Raw genomic sequence first — 22,369 nt, 5'->3', positions numbered from 1 at the left:
AATACTACATTTTTAATAAAAATCCCGAAATTAATTAAAAATTCGTCCGTGGGGCCCACGTCTCGGAATTCGAAAAAAGTTATGAAATCCGACAACCCATTCAATTATAAGTCCAATTATACCAGTTTCACTCAAATCCGACTCTGAATCGATACCGAAATCTCAAAAATTCATTTCTATGAGATTTCTAAAAAATTCCCAAATTTTAATCTCAAAACACTAATTTATGGTGAAAACAATGATATACTTGTATATGTAGACCAAATCCGAGTTAGAATCACTTACCCCAATATTTTTCCCTTGAAAATCTGTCAAAAGTCGCCTCTGCTCAAGCTCAAGTGCGTTAAAAATGGCAAATGGGACGAATGTCCTCTGTTTTTATAACTTACAGCTCTGTCCAGTTCGATCAAGGAGCTCGATCAGGGGAGCTCGATCTCGGGAGCTGGATCTCAGGGAGCTGGATCTCAGGGAGCTCGATCTTGGGAGCTGGTCATGACCTCGATCAGGCCTCGAGCCTGGGACATGGTCATGGCCTCGATCAAGTTCGATCTTGGGTCTTGATCCTGGCCCTCGAGCCTTGCCTTTGATCATGGCTCTCGAGCCTTGCCTTCGATCGTGGCTTCAATACTGAGCCTCGTCCCTGGCTTCGACTCAAGACTCGATCGTGGGCTCGATATTTGGGTTCGATCTAGGGTTCAATTTGGGGCTCGATCACAGCCCAGAATATACAGCAAAAGGGAAAATTGCAGTAGCTTTTTAAGTCCAACTTTTGATCCGTTAACTATCCAAAACTCACCCGAGGCCCTCGGAACCTCAACCAAATATACCAACAAGTCCTAAAACATCATACGAACTTAGTCGAACCTCTAAATCACATCAAACAACGCTAAAACCATGAATCATACCCCAATTCAAGCTTAATGAAACTAAGAGTTTTCAACTTCTAGATTCGATGTCGGAACCTATCAAAGAGTCAACTCATCGGTCAAACTTCCAAACTTAAATTCTTGTTTTTAGCCATTTCAAGCCTAATTTAACTACGGACTTTCAAATAAAATTTCGAACACGCTCCTAAGTCCAAAATTACCATACGGAGCTGTTGGAATCATCAAAATTCTATTCTGGGGTCATTTTCTCAAAATGTTGACCGAAGTCAAACTTAACACTTTAAGGCCAACTTAAGGAACCAAGTGTTCCGGTATCACCCCAAACACTTCCAAATCCCGAACCAACCATCCCCGCAAGTCATAAATCATTACAAGCACCTACGAGAAGTTTTTATTTTAGGGAACATGGTTCTAAAAGTTAAAATAACCGGTTGGGTCATTACAAATACATCCTGTAGGACATACGGATTCTTGGATTGTACCAGAGAGTGTTAAGTCACAAATTATTAAACCTCCAGATTTCAAACTCCCGCCAGGTAGAAGGCAGAAGAAAAGGCATATTCCAGCTACCGAATCATCAAAAATAAAATTCACATGTGGTCGTTGCAGAAGAATTGGTCATAATAGAATATTTTGTATATATTCTCCGGCAGTCCATTCATTTTCAAGGAAGCATAGAGAATAATAGATATATCCACTTATGTTTATCTACTCTTTTAAGTTTTTGCTATAAATTGAATTCATTTAGATTTTTTTTATTTGAGCAAGTAAACATTAGCAGATGGTTATATAAAAGATGTCCTGAATTTTTAAAGTTTCTTTGCACTTACTTGCTCTTTGTTTCTTTTTCTTTTTCTGGGAGTTCAATTTACCTTTGTCGGACCAATTATTGTTTATGGGATTTTATTCTTACCGTAAGTAAACAAGAAAGTCCTTTTATTTATATAATTTGACGCCTGCAACTTGCTACATCTTTATTTTTAAAATGAGATTGGTACAAGTAAAACTTAAGGACATAATCTTTTACAAGTCCTGAAAATTTCAAGTATGAATCTAATATTAAGGACATAAATTTCTAAAATGTCCTTAACTTCTGGAAATCTCAGATTATTATCTAGATTTTCAGAAGTTCAGGACATTTCAGAAAAATATGTCCTGAATATTATTTTCATCCTTCAACAAATCAAGACGTTTATGAATATAATGTCCTGAAGTTCTACAATAATCAATGTATCTTTTGCTATATCTCTACAGATTTAATAAAAAACTGGCAATTTAAAATGGATAAATCAGTAGTTATAAAATTGACATCTGCAGCTTGCTAAACACAGCTTGCTATATCTTATTTTTAAAATGAGATTGGTACAAGTAGACTTCAGGACATAATTTTTTGAAACGTCCTGAACATTTGAAGTATGAATCTAATATATAGGACATAAATTTCTAAAATGTCCTTAACTTCTGAAAATCTCAGTTTGTTGTCTATATTCCAGAAGTTTAGCACATTAAAAAAAATATGTCTTGAATATTATTTTCATCCTTCAACAAATAAGGATGTAGTTAACAGATTCTGAAGTTCTACAACAATCAATGTGTGTTGCTTTGAATTTCTAAAAACTTCAAGACAATTTAATCAAAGATTGGCCCTTTAAAACTGTGAAAAAATGGACAAATCAATAGTTAACAGAAAGAAAGAAATTAATAACACGATGCCTTCATATTACTGCTGAAACTGTAATTTAGCATAGCTGTGACCAAAATATTATGCTATGCAAACAAAATAAAGTGCCTTGTGACAATTTACAAGATATTTCAGAATTTATATGGATTCTTTATAATAATTTTATACCAATTTCACTACAGCTAACTTTCTTTACAACTACACTACAGCTCCTTTGGGCAGGAAGTTTCATTTTCACTATCATAGTCGTCGCCGACATTTTCTGGTGGTGTATCATAACCAGAATTTCTTTTCCACTCTCCATGTGCCCAAAGATTTGCTGCAAGTTCTTTTCTGAAGTTTGATATGTCCTCAGGTTGGAATTTCTCCACATCCTTTTTCATCATCAATAACTCCACATACTTGATTAGGAATGCACCACAATCAGTCCTAAGAAAAATATGGAGTCAATTAAATAATATCTTTAATAAAATAAATCTAAAATACATATAAATTATATAGCAAATGACAATACGTACGATCCAGTTTGGTGTGGTGATCTTTGCCATTGAATATCAAATTTGTTGAATGCATTTCCAAAAGACTTGTGATTTTTCTCAAACTGTGAGAACTTTAGCAAGTGGGGGATCATGCGTGCATACATTTCAATGTGTTTCATTCCTTGCTCATATGGATCACTATATATGGAATCGTACACATCAATCTTTCTCTCATTCAAGTCCAATACCCCCAAAAGAAAATGTGTCACAACATCATTATCTTCTGAAGGAAGCCGACATGGAAAAAAGATTTTGTCAACCTCTGTCCAAGCAATTCCACATCTATGATTGTTACCCCACACATATGGTGTGAGAACCAACTGATTATCATCACACCAAAACAAATCTGAAGCATCTTCATTGAAATCCTTATACACAATTAGCATATAGTTATCAAAAAGTATATCTGTAGTTGTGCAACGAAAAGGATGGGCGCAAGGATGGTAGCATTCATTCTTTCTCAAATAATACAGGGCAATATCAATATGCTTCATAAAAAGGCAAAAAAAGAAAAAAATCCATCAGTCATAAATAATTAAAAAACAATAAATTAAGAAGAAAGAAAACAAATGCCTTGTGAATTATCAAACCTTATCATCAAGTACAAAGCTACTATCTGCAAGCTCAAGGAAGAACATTTTTCAACTGATTTTTTGATGGTATAATTTATATGGATTCTTTCTCACACCATTATCCTCAGTATATATATCAGTTTGTCCCCTGAAAATTTTGAAAATATCAAAGTTAGAAAGTTTATAAGTTAGTCCTCAATTTCTAATTAAGGACACTTGGTCCTGAACTTACAGTAACAAGGTCATAAGTTTAGGACACTTGATTCTGAAGTTAGAGTTGCAAATTCAAAATTTAAGGACAGGATGTCCTTAACTTACAATTACAAGTTCAAAAGTTAAGGACACTTGGTCCTGAACTTAGACTTACTAGCTCATAAATTAAAGGATAATTATTCATGAACTTAGAGTAACAAGTTCATAAGATAAGGGCAATTGGTCCTGAACTTAGAGTGGAAGTTCAAAAATTAAGGACACTTGGTCCTGAAGTTAGAGTTGCAAATTCAAAAATTAAGAACATGTAGTCCTTAACTTACAGTTACAAGTTCAAAAGTTAAGGACACTTGGTCCTGAACTTAGACTTACTAGCTCATAAATTAAAGGACAATTAGTCATAAACTTAGAGTAACAAGCTCATAAGTTAAGGATAATTGGTCCTAAACTTAGAGTGAAAGTTCAAAAATTAAGGACACTTGGTCCTGAAGTTAGAGTTGCAAATTCAAAAATTAAGGACATGTAGTCCTTAACTTACAGTTACAAGTTCAAAAGTTAAGGACACTTGGTCCTGAACTTAGACTTACTAGCTCATAAATTAAAGGACAATTAGTCATGAACTTAGAGTAACAAGCTCATAAGTTAAGGACAATTGGTCCTGAACTTAGAGTGGAAGTTCAAAAATTAAGGACACTTGGTCCTGAAGTTAGAGTTGCAAATTCAAAAATTAAGGACAGGTAGTCCTTAACTTACAGTTACAAGTTCAAAAGTTAAGGACACTTGGTCCTGAACTTAGACTTACAAGCTCATAAATTAAAGTCCTGAACTTAGAGTAACAAGCTCATAAGTTAAGGACAATTGGTCTTGAACTTAGAGCGGAGGTTCAAAAATTAAGGACACTTGGGCCTGAAGTTAGAGTTGCAAATTCAAAAATTAAGGACAGGTAGTCCTTAACTTACAGTTACAAGTTAAAAAGTTAAGGACACTTAGTCCTGAACTTAGACTTACAATCTCAAAAGTTAAGAACACTTAATCCTTAACTTAGAGTTACAAGCTAAAAAATTTAGGACATTTAGTCATGAAGTTAGAGTTGGAAGCTCAATACACTTAGTCCTGAATTTAAAATTACAAGTTCAAGACACAAATGTAAGCAATTAAGAAATAATGAATACATTTAGGTACTTACACTTTTTTGCGACCTTTCCTTTTCTCCTTGCCCAACCACCCAATGAATTTCTTCAATAAGTTTTCACCATCTTTGGCATAATGAAAAATACATGTATGAGTGTATTTTGATTTTATCCAGCATGTATACTTAGGAGTATTTTCATTGTGTGCCATCGATGTTCCTCTTTTTCTTTTCTGTTCAAAAGGAGATTTCAATTGCCAACTAAGCTTCTTATTCCTTTTCCCTCGACCAAGATCTTCTTCAATATTTCCTTCAACCTCCATAGACAAACCCTCATCAATGCTCATTTGTGTAGTCGGAGGAGTAGGAGTAAGAATAGCAAATGATGGACCATCAAAACCAATACTATCTCTCTTTCTTTTCCTAGTATATTGGTTAACAGCTTCATTTTTGTTTTGCTCTACAAGCAACACTACATATACATTAGTTTGCTGCAAGTCGTCAATTCTATCAATTGTCAAATGAAGAGACAAATACTAAGGACATAATTTTTGAAATGTCCCGAAAATTTGAATTATGAATACAATATTAAGGACACAATCAATACCTATGTTGGCCACACTGCCTTCTTGTATTTCTTTAACAGACAATAGTGCTGACATATTGCTTGCATTTTCTTTATCTTGCAACTGTTCTCAATGTTCTTCGATTGCAAGTTCACAAGATTCTGCAAAATATTTACATGAGCTAACACAATTAGTACTTGTTACTAATCTTTGATTAAAACAAACATGTATAAGATGAAAAAAAACTCCGTCTAGCCTTTTGCAACTGTCAAGATCATGCCAGTTAAATCATTATCTTGACTAGTATTTTTTTGGCTTCCAATATTGTCTGTAAGAGAGAGAGGTGTAGAGATATCATATGTTCCTTCTATATATTTGCAAACAATCTTACTTATGCTTGTTCCTTGGGTATTTTCTATGTCTTGAGATTGTCCTCCACTTCTCTCTTTTAAAATTTCATCATCTTGATAGTCCACTCCATCTTCTTTCCTTGCAGCTTCAAAAGATTCTGTAATATTTACAATTAATACTTGTTACTAATAGTTTACTAAAACTAACATTCAACATGTCATGAAAATTCTATCTAACCTTAATTGGCATCATTTTGATTTCCAAATTTCTCTTTAAGTGAGAGAGGTGTAGATAGATCATATATTTTTTCAACACATTTGCATACAATCTCACCTATACTTGTTGCCAATGGATTTTCTAAATCCTGAGATTGCACTCCAGATTTACAAATTATGTCTGTTACACTTGTCTCTTTTGGATTTTTCTGGTCTTGACATTCCATTCCATCTTGAACTTGCACTCCATCAAAAGATTCTACACACATTTGTAATCAAAAAAAGTTTATATGTATTATGCTATTGAATATAAATTTTAATGATAACAAATTCAAAACCTGTATCTAACCTTTCCCAATTTCGATGCCAATATCAGTTTCATCTTCTAGATGCACATCTCTATAATCGCTTTCATAATGATCTTCTACATGCACATCTGTATCATCACATTGATCATCAACTGCATCTTTGCTAATTGGAACACTAGGTTCTCTCTCTATAGTCCTTTCATGAGGTTTGTCAAGAAGCTTCAATAAAGTATCAATCTTTGATCATAGGGTTTTCTTTAAAGCATGTGAGATAGTATTTAAAATAAGAATCAGAATGTTAGCTGCTTATAAGTTACGGACATTGGTCCTTAACATAGAGGTACAAGCTCACAAATTAAGGACAAGTGTTCCTTAACTTAGAGTTACAAGAATAGAAATTAAGGACATGTAGTCCTGAACTTAGAGTTACAAGTTAAAAAGTTAAGGATAGGTAGTCCTAAACTTCAAGTTACAAGCTCACAAATTAAGGACACTTGGTCTTTAACTTAGAGTTACAAGCACAGAAATTAAGGACAGTTAGTCCTGAACTTAGAGTTTCAAGTTCAAAAAATAAGGACATGTAGTCCTGAACTTAGAGTTACAAGTTAAAAAGTTAAGGACAAATAGTCCTAAACTTCAAGTTACAAGCACAAAAATTAAGGACAGGTAGTCCTGAACTTAGAGTTCCAACTTTAAAAAAATAAGGACATGTAGTCCTGAACTTAGAGTTACAAGTTAAAAAGTTAAGGACAGGTAGTCCTGAACTTAGAGTTACAAGTTAAAAAGTTAAGGACATGTAGTCCTGAACTTAGAGTTACAAGTTAAAAAGTTAAGGACAGATAGTCCTAAACTTCAAGTTACAAGCTCACAAATTAAGTACTCTTGGTACTTAAATTAGAGTTACAAGCACAAAAATTAAGGACATGTAGTCATGAACTTAGAGTTACAAGTTAAAAAGTTAAGGACAAATAGTCCTAAACTTCAAGTTACAACCACAGAAATTAAGGGCAGGTAGTCATAAACTTAGAGTTCCAAGTTAAAAAAATAAGGACATGTAGTCCTGAATTTAGAGTTACAAGTTATAAAGTTAAGGACATGTAGTCCTGAACTTAGAGTTACAAGTTAAAAAGTTATGGACAAGTAGTCCTGAACTTAGAGTTACAAGCTAAAAAGTTAAGGACATGTAGTCCTGAACTTAGAGCTACAAGTTAAAAAGTTAAGGACATGTAGTCCTAAACTTCAAGTTACAAGTTAAGAAGTTAAAGACAGGTAGTCCTAAACTTCAAGTTACAAGCTCACAAATTAAGGACACTTGGTCCTTAACTTAGAGTTACAAGCACAGAAATTAAGGACATGTAGTCCTGAACTTAGAGTTACAAGTTAAAAAGTTAAGGACATGTAGTCCTAAACTTAGAGTTACAAGTTAAAAAGTTAAGGACAGGTAGTCCTAAACTTCAAGTTACAAGCTCACAAATTAAGGATACTTGGTCCTTAACTTAGAGTTACAAGCACAGAAATTAAGGACATGTAGTGCTTAACTTAGAGTTCCAAGTTTAAAAAATAAGGATATGTAGTCCTGAACTTAGAGTTATAAGTTAAAAAGTTAAGGGCATGTAGTCCTGAACTTAGAGTTACAAGTTCAAAAGTTAAGAATAGGAAGTCCTAAACTGAGAGTTACTACCTCAAAAATTAAGGACATGGTGTCCTTAACTTAGAGTGACAAGCACATAAATTAAGGATATTATCTTAATGTCATTTTGAATCCTTTTTTCTGATAAAGTTATTTTTTGATGTATTCTAGTACATTCTACCTCCATATCCTTTTTGAACTTCTCCGATAATCTCTGAATCAAAAACCATAAAAACAAAAAAGTCTCTTAAGCAAAAATAAGCAAATAAAAAACTAATGGTATTCAAAGACAGAAAACATACGTTAACAATTTCCTTAAGCAAGACTTCATCAAATTGTGTTGAAGGCATTAAACTTTGATCTTGAGACAATGGAACATGCACACTAGTGGGCTCCACATCTATTTCAGAAGAAAGAAATGGTACCATCTCGAACAACTGATACAACTATTATATAAGAAAAAAAAATGTAAGTATTCAGAATTAAAACACATAAACAAAAAAATAGCTAGTAATCCTGTTAACTTACTTTTTCATTATGGAAGTACTTTTTATATAGGGTGTCATAATGTGGAGATTTCATATCTGAATAACATAGCATCTGGGGGAACCCACATTCTCTGAAGTTCACAAATTATTTTTCCTGAAAAATTGGAAATACTTCCATAATTCAAACACAGAAGGCGAAAGGGAAGCCAAGTATAGTATAATTGTCCTTCTCTTTCTCTTTCTCTTTCTCTTTCTCATTCTCATTCTCATTGTCTGAAGTATTTTGTTTGGGCTTCAAGCAGCTCTTCAATGATTTTAGTAACTTTTCATAAGCCGCTCAGACACATTTCGATTCTTGCGCTTCCCCATCAACACAGATTCAACAAAATAAATTATTGCCAACTTCACCGCATCATCATGGCTGCCTACAAATGATGCACTGTACCATATGGGTGACTAGTAATAAAATGCCACAAATCGCCTAACTCGATTCTATCCTTTCCAGGGAATTAGACTTTCAAAAGCCTATTCTCTCTTTCATGTAAAACTTTGAAGTCCACTGAAGAAGAACATTTCAACCCAGTAATTATCTGGAACGCTTCACGTGTAAACTTCACTTCATGATTAAAAACCTTGAATGTCATTGAATGCGAGTCATTGCTTATAATTTCTGAAAGCAACACACAATGAATAAGTCTACCACAGAACTTCGCACCTTGTAATCAGAAAAAGTTTCCAAAAATACCATCCCTCAACTTCTTCCATTGCGTGTTCGACAAGAAACTTTTTATTGTTTCCTTATACTGAAAATCTCCTTTCCAATAGCTTATCGAATTACGCCAATCATCAAACTCGAAAACACGATCTCCTTCCATTAGCACACTACAAAGAAGAAAATAAAACGTAAACATTAGGACTATTTTTCTGAAATGTCCTTAATATTTAAACTACAAAACTAAAATTCAGGACCTAAGTAGATGCATCTTTAATAGAAGAACAGTAAACTAAAATTAGCTTACAAATTCTTAGGACTATTTTTCTGAAATATCCTTAATAATTAAATTACAAAACTAAAATCCAGGACCTAAGTAGATACATCTTTAATAGAAGAACAATAAACTAAAATTAGCTTACAAATTCTTAGGACTATTTTTCTGAAATGTCCTTAATATTTAAACTAAAAAACTAAAATTCAGGACCTAATTAGATGCATCTTTAATAGAAGAACAATTAACTAAAATTAGCTTACAAATTCTTAGGACTATTTTTCTAAAATATCCTTAATATTTAAACTAAAAAACTAAAATCCAGGACCTAATTAGATGCATCTTTAATAGAAGCACAATTAACTAAACTTAGCTTACTAATTCTTAGGACTATTTTTCTGAAATGTACTTAATATTTAAACCTAAAAACTAAAATCTAGGACCTAATTAGATGCATCTTTAATAGAAGCACAATTAACTAAAATTAGCTTACAAATTCTTAGGACTATTTTTCTAAAATGTTCTTAATATTTAAACAAAAAAACTAAAATTCAGGACCTAATTAGATGCATCTTTAATAGAAGCACAATTAACTAAAATTAGCTTACAAATTCGTAGGACTATTTTTCTGAAATGTCCTTAATATTTAAACTAAAAAACTAAAATCCAGGACCTAATTAGATGCATCTTTAATAGAAGCACAGTTAACAAAAATTCCTAAACACAGTTAGCTTACAAATTCTTAGGACTATTTTTCTGAAATGTCCTTACATAATTAATATATTGATTGAACCACAAACACATTTCAATACCAAAAGGTTCTCAATAACTTTCTCACAAAAATATGCACCTTATTCCTCAGCGAATCAAGTTATAATCATTATTTTGGACATTTCACACATACTTGATGACAAATACAACATTGATCACGATTAGAGATATACAAAAAGAAAAATGCATAAAAGCAAAATCGAAAACATACCAGTACGCCGGTTCGCTGCAGAGAAGATGACAAAGAAAAAGACATTAAGTTGGACAAAGTATACGCAGAAAATTATTGTGGGCTGGGCAGGAGCGATATTGAGGGAACGCAATTTTGCTTATGAAATTTTGGCTCTTAATTTCAATCGAGAGAAGAGAGTTGCATGCAGGAATGATATTGAGGGAGCAGAATTTTGCCTATGAAATTTTGGCTCTGAACTTAAATGAGAGAAGCGTATAAGGGAAGGGTTTGGGAATAAAAGAAATAGAAGAAAGGATAAAAATATCTTTTCATATTAATTTTAATAGAGTAGTGGCTATTTTTGCTCAATATTAGAATTGGTGGATAAAAAATAAACACCACCTTATTTAGTGGCTACCTCACGCCATTTTTACGCAACCTGCCATGCAACCAAAAGTGGGGAAAGTACACAAATAGCGACGGGATTAGCCGGTACTTATTTTGTCCTAAAAATTTTAACTAAAAATTTTAATTTTAGGATTTTTACCCAAAAAAATTAAATTAAAAAATTAAAATTTAGGATACACTGTCTAATTTTTAAATAACAACCCTTTACAATGATTACCTGCTGTCATTTCTACCCAAAATGTTTCAAGAAAGCTCACATCCAATAATCAGTAAGCCCAGATTTTACCAGGGCCATGGATTAAGCAAACCGAAAGCCCAATTCTTTTCGACGGGTATCTTCCCCATTAGGGCACAATTCACAAATTCCCTGACCGGAAAATCTGCCAGAAAATGAACGGCGATCTCGAAATCTCCGTCGACAAGCTTCCAATCAAGCGTCTAGAGTTTATTGAAGAAAAAGGCGCCGAACGCTTCCCTTCGTATTCTCTCTCTCTCCCTATCTCTCTCTCTAAATACACACACATGTCGATGTTGAATTTGATTTAGCTTTTGCTTAATTGTTTGTTGCAGTGATATAGGATACGATGAGAAAACAGTGAATTTGATAAGGAGAATTGATTTTGCATGGGCGGTGGAGAGAGAAGAGCCAAGCAAGAAGCAGAAGAAGAAAAGCAGCAGTACTAGTTCTACGTCTTCTTCGAAGGAGACAAGTAGCAATCAGCAGCCATGGCAATGGCAGAGTTTGGTGGAGAATTTGCGGTTGGCTCATCAAGAGCTTCAAGTCATTATCGATCTGATTCACACTGTAAGTTTAACAATAGCATTATCGCTCGCCATACAGGATTTTGTGACATTATTATCTTAATGATTGAGCTTCATTTCCATAATACCGCTTGATAGCATCAGTTGATTTTAGCACCCCAAGGGTGTAACCTAGTGGTCAATGAAGATCAAGGTTCAAATCGTAAAAAAAAAAATCACTAGGTGATTTCTTTCCATATGTCTGAGCTTACCTGCTAGTGGAATAATCAACTTGCGCGAAATCTAGCCTAGACACTGTCGTTAATTAAAAAAACCAATTAGTTGAGATTAAGGTTCAATTGTAGTTATACTTACATTCGGTGCGGTGTTTGTGTGGAGTGTGGTTTAAGATTCATGTGTTAGTATAGGGATAAATGTGAGATTTAGGGAACTCTTAATTTAAAGAGCCTCTAATATGCTTTAAAAGACGAGTAATTTATTTTTCAATGAATTGAGCTTGAATAAAGCAAATGAATAGTTAGAATTAGTCAATGCCATCTAGTATGGGATTGAGGTGTTAGTTGATTGATTGTTTGTTTGTACATGTTAAGTGTATTGTGCCTAGCTGGTCGTGTGTTGTGCAGTTACCATAAGAGGAGAAACTGTGTGTTGTAGCTTGATGATGTGTTTGAAAGTGGAAGATATTCGTCTTTATCTATACTCATTGTTCGTCCAATGATTGTTTGTCTGTTGCAGTTTTAGGCTGAATAGATGTATAGGGGCAGATGATATAGGGTTTGCATCACGGACAAATGTAATGTAATTTTATTATGAGAGTATAGCATACTCGTTTAAATGCAAATTTGAGGTTAATCATGAAAGTGGGTTGAAACATTTTTTTAGTTATCAATACTAGTAAGGTAGGAATGAAAGTAGCAGAAGATAAAAGTAGTAGAAATGAAGATGTTGAGATGGATGTGTGGGTGTACCAGGAGAGATAAAATTAGGAATGAAGCTATCCGGGACTAGGGGTGGGCGTCGGTCGGTTCGGTTCGGTTTAATCGGTTTTCGGTTTTTCATTTGGTGCACCAATAACCGAACCAATATTAGTTTGGTTTTATCGATTTTCCTTTGTTCGGTTCGGTCGATATTCGGTTTGGTTCGGTCGGTTTGAGGGATTTTTGATTGAGCTTTTTCTACCAAAAAAAGGCCTTTAAATTAAGTTTTTTACAATTAGCTTTTTCTAAAAGTTAATCGGACATTTTCTCCAGTTAACTAGTTAAATACTAATACACCACAAACTCACAAAGATGAAAAAAGAATGAGGCCATACGTTCAACTTTCCTATGAAGCTCCTTGGAGCAACTTCAGTACATTTGTAACTATATATATTATTTCAAATATAAATTATTTTCATTTCGCCAAAATAAAAATTAGAAACTAAATACGTATCATAAAATATGAATAGCAAGGAATACTACAGTAGAAAACAAAAGGCACAACTTAGTCTTTATAGCTGTTATCTTTTGCTTTTCACTTAAATAGGAACCCTCTAAACTGGAACTAATCTTGAATGAGAAAATAGAAAAGGGATTTGGTAAACTGAAATCGTAGTCTAAACTATATGTATATAGATATTAACAAAAGGGCTTGGTTTTGAAAAATGGGTTTTTGGACTTCAGCCTTTAGAGTGTGGGTAAGCAAATTGGGCTAGAGATTATATGTGAAGAAGAGCCCACCAAAACCTATACACTAAAATTTCGGTTTTTCGGTTTAACCGGAAATTGGGGCACCAAAACCAAAAACCGAACCGATCACCGAACTTTTTTAAAATATAAAGCGCAAACCGACCGAAAAATCGAAAAAACCGAACCGAAAAAATCGAAATTATCGGTTTTCGGTTTTTCCGGTTCGGTCGGTATTATGCCCACCCATATCCGGGACAAAGTGGGACTGGCCTCGTGGAGGACAAGATGCGGGAGTCGAGGTTGAGATGGTTCGGACACGTTAAGAGTTGAAGCATTGATGCTCCCGTTAGGAGGTGTGAGAGGTTGGCCATGGCGGGTTTGAGAAGAGGTCGAGGTAGGTTTAAGAAGTATTGGGGAGAGGTGATTAGGCAGGACATGAAGCTGCTTCAACTCACTCAGGACATGACCCTTGATAGGAGGGTGTGAAGGAAGAGGATTAGGGTAGAAGGTTAGTAAGTAGTTGAAAGTTTCTTATTTGCTCACCAATAGTCTTAGTAGCACGCATGCCCCTTCATATTCTTAGATCTTTTTTGCATCATGTGGTTTTGTTCGCCCCAGGTATTGTATTCCTTGTTATTATTTGGTACCACTTATCCTTGATCTCCCTCTTTTTCTTCTCTCTTCCTTTTCTTGCCCTTCTTCTTTCCGAGCCAAAGGTCTATTGGAAACAACCTCTCTACCTTCATTAGGTAGGGGTAAGGTCTGCGTACAAACTACTGTTGCGGCCAAACGCACACGCAAGTATACGCGGTCGTCAAGTAATAAAGTGACTAAAAGTCGGATGTCGAACCCACGAGGACTTGTGATTAACTATTAACTAAATTAGGCTATCCTAACTATCTAAACAAGAATTAAACCTAGAAGTATTTGATTCTAAACTAATTAAAATAAAGAAAAACAAATAGTGAACTCTGAACAAAAGGATAGCAGATTTTTATGTTATCAATGCGAGAAAAACGATCTAGGGTTATGGGCTATCTAACAATCATATTGTATTCTTCAATTGAATTGACTGATTAATTTATCTGGTTTATTGGTTGACATGGTTAATATTACTCATAAGAATCTGTCGAGTTCTTATTCGCCTATTCAAGCTAACCTAACGCCTATATGTCTATAGAATTAGAACTAACAAAAACGCATTTATAATTCCTGTAAATCAACCAAGCAAAGCAATTAGGTATATGTCTATCCAAACCGCGAATCCATTCCCCGATGCCCAGGTTCAAGGACTTGCTCTACTCAATCCTATATGCAATCTAGAATTCCCACTTTCGAGTTCAACTCTAGATTCGTAGATAGTATTCAATTGGTGATCAAGCAATCAAATAATTAAGTACAAAATTTGAATAAATAAACCAATACGATAAATCAAGAAATCAAAATCAATATTCGAATAACAATAGTCATGAAAGAACCACAACCCTAGAACGTGAAGTTTTAGGCTTTTAGCTCCACATAGACATGGTAGCCAAACAAAAAATCATACAAAGAAACATAAAAAATACTAAGTTTGGTGGAAGAAAAGATGAAACCCGGTCTCCACGGCAGCTCTGTGCTCTCCCTAGGTCAAAAGTCTGTCAAAAGTTACAAAAATAACGTTTTTAGATGTATTTATACCAAGTAGGCTCAGGCCCATACGAAAATACCTTCTCCCGCGCGAAATAGGACTCTGGCTCTCTAAAATTTGAACAGGCGCGCCGCATGGAGAGACGCGCCACGCGGTGTGCTTGTGGGGAACTTCAGAGAGCATGCAATTTGAGGGCACCAGTTTGGAAAAATGTAAAACATGAAAGTTGTAGCCTTTTTAAATAACTTTCCAATGATATATTGTGGAGCCCAAACGGACTTCTGAGGGAAAAGTTATGTGCATTTTACTGGACAATGCTCAGTATGCCTGCTCGATTCTTCGTTTCGTTCTTAAAGTGCACTATCATCCGTTGATCCCCGAACACGATCCCAACTTAATCCTTGGGCTTTTACTCGGACTTCAAAGCTCCAGAATAGCTTGAATTCATTCCATAACATCTACATAGATCGGAATCACTCCTACAAGGCATAAAACACACATTTAGTGCAAAACACTAGCGATTAAAGCTCAAACTCAATTAAAGTGCAGTAAATTAGAGTGTAATAAGCGACTAAAATACGCTATTATAGTCTATCATCAACTACCCTCCCCAGACACCACCTGTTGGGAATATATTGGGTCTGTTGTTGTTGTTGTAATACTAGTAAGGTAGGAATCTAGTTCAGAACATACAATTATTGAGATATATATTAGATAGAAAACTGTACACTACACGCATATATCATTGTGTTTGTACTTGAAAAAGTGGTTAGAGAAAGGAAATTCAAGACATCCTATTAAGTATTAACAAAGGAGTAGTTATTTTATTCAAAAGAGAAGCCACCTCTAAGTTGCTTCAATAGGAAATTTCATGTCTGCGTGATAAAAACCTTCGGGGAAGGTCTAATGTTGGATATACCACATTTCTGGGACTCGTTAGCAAGGATGTTTTGGCTTTTTGAATTAAATCAGCAAGGCAGCGCTTGAGCTATTTCCTTCCTGTTTTGCATGACCACTATTATTTCCAGAACAAGTATTAGGAAACCATAAATTCTGGTCATTAATCTCTAGACCCTCATGTAAATTATTGGAAAAGTTGTGTTCTGAATTTCCAGAAAGAGAGTGAGGCTTTGGCGAAGTGCTGCTAACTTATCTGTTAAGAGTTTTGCTTCAGAATGAGTTAGCTCAGTTTGTAGAGCATATGCTTAGCTATATTTCTGAAATGTGGTGATGCCTCATTCAATAAGGATTGCCATGTGGATTTAAGCTCCAGAAATCCAATTGAGATATGCAATGCAGAAATATCTAGCTGAAGCAGTCACTTGTATTGAAGGGAGATATTGCTAATGTGGGTTCCCTAGGATATTGTAACTTTTCCTATAAAACGAGCTACTTGAGGGAGTCAATGATGTATTATTTTCTTCTCTTCCATTTATTTCTTTGTTTTGCTTCGTCTGATGATATTCATAAAGTTGTGCATCACCTCAGTGCCTCTTTTTGTTCATAAGACGTACTTATCAAAAGAAATCACCTCCTCAGTGTCCTTTTAAGCCTCATTGTCAATTAACCTACTTGGGTAAATGGTTCTAGATAGTGCACGTGCCTCGGAGTATAAGTCTTGAGAAGGTTTCCATTTCTTTATGGTCCAGTGAGGTTATGTTTGCATAAATTTGCTTATAGTCAACTTATTGAATGTGTTACTGAACTAGCAATTGTCATTTGGGCTCTTTTGTGATCCTTTCACATAAATAGTATTTAAGTGTATTATTATGTTGTGACGAAGCACTGACCAAATCACAGGTTTTAACTCTGTTCTTAAAAAAATTAAATTGGGTATTATATAAGAAAAAGAAGCAGAACAAGCCATGACTAACTTTTGATTTATCCAAGTTCAGTGAATTTGATTTCCTGGTTACTCTGCCCCATTGATTTTATTAGTAATTATGTGATACAGTTTCATAGATAATATTTGTAGAAGAAACAGGGATAGGATGGCATCTCAATTTACACTTCATTGTCAGAATGATAGAGACAACTAAGTATTAGAGAATTCGACTTAAGCTTTTGGCTTAGTTTTAAGGTGGCATGAGATTGTTCAGTCCATTTGCCTCCTTCAGTCCCTTCCTGCCCACCTTTTCTAGGCAGAATAAGCTGAATAGATTAGTGCAAAGGGAAAGTGTGGAGTATTTATTGCATTACTGACTCTGATGTTCTGCATACAGGTGGAGGCAAACGATGCAGTGACAGTGGCTGGCATGACCAGGCCAAAGCAATTGCCTAACGAGCATCTGTCGGACCTTGCTGTCTCCATGGCTACCAAGCTGCAATGCTTCCGTGTATTTTTCTTTGTCCCTTCTACAGGGTGTTTTGGTTGATCTATAGTTCTAGGATTGAGTTAAACAAATAATCCACTGAATTATTTTTTAATCTTATGGTTGGTAGACAGCATTCGTGGTTTTTTTCTTATTTGAATTATGCACTTCAGCATTAAAGCTGTATGCGTATCATAATTTTGTTTTTCTTTTGCAGCATTTGGGGAAATATTTTAAGCAGTCTGCCAAAGCATTGGAACAACAAGTTGCTAGAGAAGCAAGATTCTATGGTGCTCTTATCAGGTTTGTTCTTTTTGGCTACTAATGGTATTAGTACATTGGGGAACAGACCTAGTCAATCATTTGGACTACCGTGTCTTTATGCCTTTCCTCAAAATTTTGTCTTTGTATTTCCTGATGAGCGGATAGATTGCAGCAAAATTGGAAGGTTAAATGGCATCGGATGGTTGCTGCTGCTTCTGGAAATGAAGGGTTTTACATTGATTTATTTGACAATTCATTATATGATCCGGCAGTTGCATTTCGCCCATCTTCTGCATCTGTGGTGCGTGTTGAGCATGATCCAGCTGGGATGCTGGCTGTGAATTTGCCGTCAAATTCCTGCCGCACTCTTCAATTTGAGTTTCTCGGTGCAAGCGCACCTAGTGGCATCATAAAAGAAAGCAGAACAAAACCAAATGGCTCTTTTGAGGTTTCTTCTGGAGAAACTAAGAGAGAAAAAAGTGATGATGAGCATGTGAGAGAAACTCACTCAACCCTCCGTGAAGTTCATCGAGCAATATTTGATGAGCAGGTATACTTCTAGGTTCCCTCCTTTTGCTTTCTCGTACTCTTTTAGTTTTCTTTTTCATTTTTTTGTGACCTAATTCGATGTCTGATTATTTTAATGGCCCTCATTGCAGGTGTTTGATTTGGTTAATCGTGAAGCATTTAATCCAGCTTTGGGTGTTGACGTGACAGGAATACAAGAAAACTTGTTACGTTTAAGCATAGGTCAAGGAGCTTCTCTGTCAATTTCACTTGTGCCATCTACTGAAGATGATCAGACTGCTGATGCTGTGGGTGATGAACATTCTGAAACTGCTATTGTGCCTCTTGAATCAGTTGATGCTTCAAAGCTTGATGAAGGGAAACTTAACTTTAAGAAGTTGGGGTTTCCCAATCGAATTAGTTTTGAAATTTATTTGCAACAAATTTTTCATGAACATGTGTTTATAAAAGCCAAAAAGAGATTATCATCTTTGGGTAAAACTCAAACGTCTGCTCCGCCCACGAAAGATGGCCCTAATCTTTTGGGACATTTCTGCGTCTCTCTAGCTCATAGGATCTTCTCAAACAAAGTCCTTGCAGAGCTTGAAAGTCTGGTATGATCTTACCTCTTTGGGCTTATAAGCTGCCAGGCAATGTAATCATTATGTATCTCAAGAATTTCTTGCTCTATCTGTAGGTTAGCAGGATACCATATGTCCAGTTGATATCGCATCCCAGTTGGCATTCTCGAAGATCATCATGGACGCTTTCCATGATAGTACCTGATTCGATTCTCCATGCAGGAAGCCTGTCTCACTCATCTGACTATGTAAAGAATGTGAAATCTCACTTTCGTACAAAAGTCATGGTACGTGACGATTGCATCAGTCTGGAAGGGGAAGGTGCTCCTAATCTTGTTGGCCTCTTCAAAGGAAAGCCTGATAGTACTTGCCCCATGAACAGATATGACTGTGACTTGTCAGATCTTCCAATGATACTGTTGCAGCAGGTCTGTGTCCTCCTCTTACTATTGTGTTTTAATATCTGAAAGTGTAACATACTATGAAAAAGAGTTCATTTTCTGGCCTGATAAACTTCTGTTCTTCCTAGAACTTGCTCCTCTTACTTTTCCTGTGATTCTGTTGAACCACCCAAGTTTTCTGAATCTTTTTCTGTTGTATTTCTTGGGAAGATTTATGAGACACGAGGATCAACGAGAGGGTGATAGCAAAAAAGGTTCTCAAATTGTTTGTCTCCCTGCCTAGGATAATTTGCTATGTACTTTTGTGTTTTAATATCTGAAAGTTTAACATACTATGAAAAAGAGTTCATTTTCTGGCCTGATAAACTTCTGTTCTTCCTAGAACTTGCTCCTCTTACTTTTCTGTGATTGCGTTGAACCATCCAAGTTCTTTGAATCTTTTTTTGTTGTTTTATTTCTTGGAAGATTTATGACACGATATTACAGACAAAAACCTAATATTTAATTGGAGAAGGATAGAGGGCTGCGTATTATCCACCAAGTTTCGGACCGTGCGCCAGTTGGCCCTCAGAGATCTCTTGGTTATGACAAAATGAAAACTAAAAAGACCAACATTGTACCCTTCCTTTTCTATTAACAAATCGATATACGATCTACATTAGAAGGCAATGCCTAAAAACGCAGTCATCAACATGTCCTTAATTCAAGCTATTAATTTCTGCTACAGGTTGCCAGCCAGGTGATACGGTGGCTTCACGAGGAAGCCCTTATGGTTGGTATCAAAGCAAACCGGGACTTTTTATCCTTGTCATTTGAGCTAGAGCAAGGCGAAACACTTTGTCTGGTGGCACATGTGGACCCTGAAGATCTTCAAGGATGTATTTCATGGTGGTTGGTAATGAACGACGGAATTCTCTGAAGAAAGCAAACTTAATATGGACATCAACAATGGTGAATCAGAAACAAGGAAATTTCTAGGTTACTTATCTTTGGAAGTGTTATACTCGACCTTAATGGATATGGTAAGCCTAAGTAGTACTGCAGGCCATTGAGTTGTCTGAAACATTTTGTACTTGTAATTGACTAGCAGATTTTCAAATTCCCGCGTCCAAAAACTGTCTCCTTTTATATAGTGTTTTTGCAACTAGAGCTCTACTGTTTAGCGAAAAGAATAAACTGTTCAAATTGTGTAGCTGACAATATCATTCATCCAATAGCTCATAGCTAAATCATTGTGCATTCAATTTTGCCTAGTAAATTGTTTGTTGGGTTGTTTCCATCGGTTGGAGAAACTTTGGGTACTTTAGTATATAATATAGTGTTTTCTTGTTCTCCTTTGTGTAAATACATTGTTTTCTCCTGCCTACAATTCTTGCAAAAACCACTTATTGCATGCATCATTTTGCAGCTAAAAACAATTTTTAGTCTGATTTGGTGAGAAGGAAATTTTCAAGTTTCTATTTTCAAGTCAAGTTTTGGCAGTTTTCAGTCATCAAAACATACAGAGAGAAGCTTAATCAAGAAACCTTCCCTTTTGTGGCTGTAAAGAGTGGAGTTTGCATTTTAATTGGGTCTCTTTCATTTGTCTATATCCAATTTATCGTCATTCATCAATACTTATTAGAGATAAACCAAACACTTCATCACAATAAATAAGATAACAATTTCTGACAAGACTTCTAAACCACTAAGAAGAGAAGCTTCATCAACATGAACTCCACTCAAATCTATCTTAAAACCAATATTTAGTATAGCCATTTGCAGTTGTTACTATTATTATATTATCTTTTTTTTTTCTTTTCAACCTGTTATTATATTATTAAAGGAGATTTTTGGAGCAACGGTAAAATTGTCTCCGTGTAACCTATAGGTCATAGATTCGAGTCGTGGAAGTAGCATTAGGGGTACGCTATCTACATTACACCCCTTGGGATGCGATACTTCCCCGGATCTTGCATGAATGAGGAATATTTTGTGTATCGAGTTGTTTTTTTTTCTTTTTATTATTTTATTATATTATATTATATTATCCAAAGAGGTAATGACATATATGGAGAAAAGCTGACTTCCAAGTTTCATTCTAGAAAGTTACATAGCCAGTTAGACTTTAAGCAAACTCTATATTTATACCAAACTAGAATACAAGAAATATATTTCTCATATATATATATATATATCATTTAGTTATAGTTCAGTAATACGTATTCTCACTTTAATTTTTTTCAAATAATTATTTACCATATGTAGGTCCTCAAAAAGTCCATATATTTAAGCTTTGTTTAGCAATAATATTTTAAATTAGATAAGGGATGTGGTTTTCTGGACTCAAAGTGGACATTTTTAAAAAATAAACTTTTATAAAGGAGTGGAGTTGTGGGCAAGCAAAGCATGCTTACTTTGAACATTACTCTTGCCATGGCACAAAAGGCAATATGGTCCTACTATTTTAAAATTTTAATTCTTGTCTCCACCAAAATATATTACTATATCTCAAAACATCTCTGATGTAGTGTCATAAAACCACTTTATTTTATTTATACCATAAAGTTAGTTTCCGTTAGGAGCAGTCACATATTATATTGAATTTTAAGCTAATCCCAAGGTGTTAATTTTTATTAAACTTTTCTTTTGTATAATGGAGTTATCTCTATTAAGATGCATAAATAGGCATAATACTTATAAATTTTTATATGTCTCACAATGAGACTCCCTTTTTACTAGTGAGATTAATCATCAACATTTTCAACGACGGATAATTGATATTGTGAGCAAACAATATTAAGAATAAATTTTTTATCGAAATAAAACTACCATACACGAGATTAATTTGCTAGTTTTAACTTCATTTTTCTTTTGTCATGATGGGAACAATTCATCTCTAGATATTACAACTCAAATTATAATGTCACGAGTTCAAATTTAATAATAAAAAAGTGACTACAATCCAATTAGACCTTTCTTAATTTCTTGCTAACTATGTAAAGATAATCTCTACCCCTTTTACCATATGTTGATAGATAAGATTATTTTGTAAAATAAAAGAAGAGAAAAGCCTATCGTAATAAATAACAATTTAACGGGCCTATATGGTATATTTAAAACTTATAGATTTTGTCGAGAGCGGTTAAAAATTATATATTTCTCATATTAAGGACAATTTGTTGCCCGTCACGAAACATAATGCGAAAAAACAAAACAAAGAAAAAACTTAGATATGGAAAAGTAACTTCTACTAATATTTACTGCCAATAAACTTAAACTAAACATCTTAAATTTTCCAAAAGTGAATCAAATAAAGGAAGTATATATTTAAAAAGGTTTCAATCAAAAAC

The 22,369-nt window shown here is 34.7% G+C and overlaps 1 protein-coding gene across 1 annotated transcript; it reads left to right on the top strand.

Annotated features, from left to right (window-relative positions):
- Positions 1 to 11,171: 11,171 nt before the first annotated feature.
- Positions 11,172 to 20,276, top strand: LOC107789140 (mediator of RNA polymerase II transcription subunit 17). The gene is given in 9 exon segments (XM_016610917.2): positions 11,172 to 11,392; positions 11,484 to 11,718; positions 17,195 to 17,308; positions 17,502 to 17,587; positions 17,714 to 18,098; positions 18,208 to 18,669; positions 18,753 to 19,064; positions 19,765 to 19,947; positions 19,949 to 20,276. Coding segments are annotated over 9 exon segments (2,007 nt in total). The 5' UTR covers positions 11,172 to 11,303; the 3' UTR covers positions 20,090 to 20,276.
- The last annotated feature ends 2,093 nt before the right edge of the window (positions 20,277 to 22,369 follow it).

The sequence above is a fragment of the Nicotiana tabacum genome, chromosome 21, assembly GCF_000715075.1.
Source record: "Nicotiana tabacum cultivar K326 chromosome 21, ASM71507v2, whole genome shotgun sequence".
NCBI classification, from domain to species: Eukaryota; Viridiplantae; Streptophyta; class Magnoliopsida; order Solanales; family Solanaceae; genus Nicotiana; species Nicotiana tabacum.
This window is presented reverse-complemented; position numbering and strand designations above follow the sequence as displayed.